Consider the following 746-nt stretch of genomic DNA (forward strand, 5'->3'; position numbering starts at 1 on the left):
CCTCGGTTGGGGTTCTTCATCCCGGGTCACATCCCGAGCATCGGGCCGGGCAGGGCTGCCCTCGCTGTACATCCCTGCCACCTCCCGAAGCCCTGTTGCCAGAGCCCTGCTTGCTCATCCTTCTGGTCCTGGTGGGACCCAAGGTGCTGAGCTGCCCTCAGCTACTTCTTTTTCTCCTTCTTTCCCCCCACTCTCCCTCTTTCTCCAGGGACTGGCAGCCTCACAGCCGCGGTGGAGACTGCTTCGGGCCGCAAAGCGCTGGTGGTGGGGAAACCGAACACGTACATGTTTGATTGCATCGTGGAGCGTTTTGGCGTCGACCCGTCCCGCACCCTCATGGTGGGGGACCGTCTGGAGACGGATATCCTCTTCGGCAAGAACTGCGGCCTCTCCACCATCCTCACCCTGACAGGCGTCTCCCGCCTGGAAGAGGCGCAGGCCTACATGGCCAGCGACAGCGCCGCTGCCAAGGATCTGGTGCCCAATTACTACGTGGACAGCATTGCAGACTTGATACCGGGCCTGGATGAGTAACAGCAGTTTGTACGTGTGAGGGCAGAGGGGTCAGGTTCCCCGTCCCAGATCTCCCATCTGTTCCCATTTCTCTCTCACTGCCCTATTCCCTCAGTTCCCGGTTTCTTCACATTCCAACGCCCTTCTTTGGGGGCAAAATGGGGAGGGGGTTGGCAGGAGCGGGAGCAGGGTTCAAGTTGTCTCCTTTCTGCTTAGAGGAAGATGGACAGAGT

General features: G+C 59.9%; 1 protein-coding gene across 1 annotated transcript; it reads left to right on the plus strand.

The window, feature by feature from the left end:
* Positions 1–208: 208 nt before the first annotated feature.
* LOC104270679 (pyridoxal phosphate phosphatase-like) lies at positions 209–534 on the plus strand (the record flags this gene model as incomplete). Its single annotated transcript, XM_009865109.1, has 1 exon — positions 209–534. A coding segment is annotated over one exon (326 nt), but the record flags the coding sequence as incomplete, so codon positions are not given.
* Positions 535–746: the final 212 nt, after the last annotated feature.

This window comes from Apaloderma vittatum, unplaced genomic scaffold, assembly GCF_000703405.1.
Source record: "Apaloderma vittatum isolate BGI_N311 unplaced genomic scaffold, ASM70340v1 scaffold28982, whole genome shotgun sequence".
NCBI lineage: Eukaryota > Metazoa > Chordata > Aves > Trogoniformes > Trogonidae > Apaloderma > Apaloderma vittatum.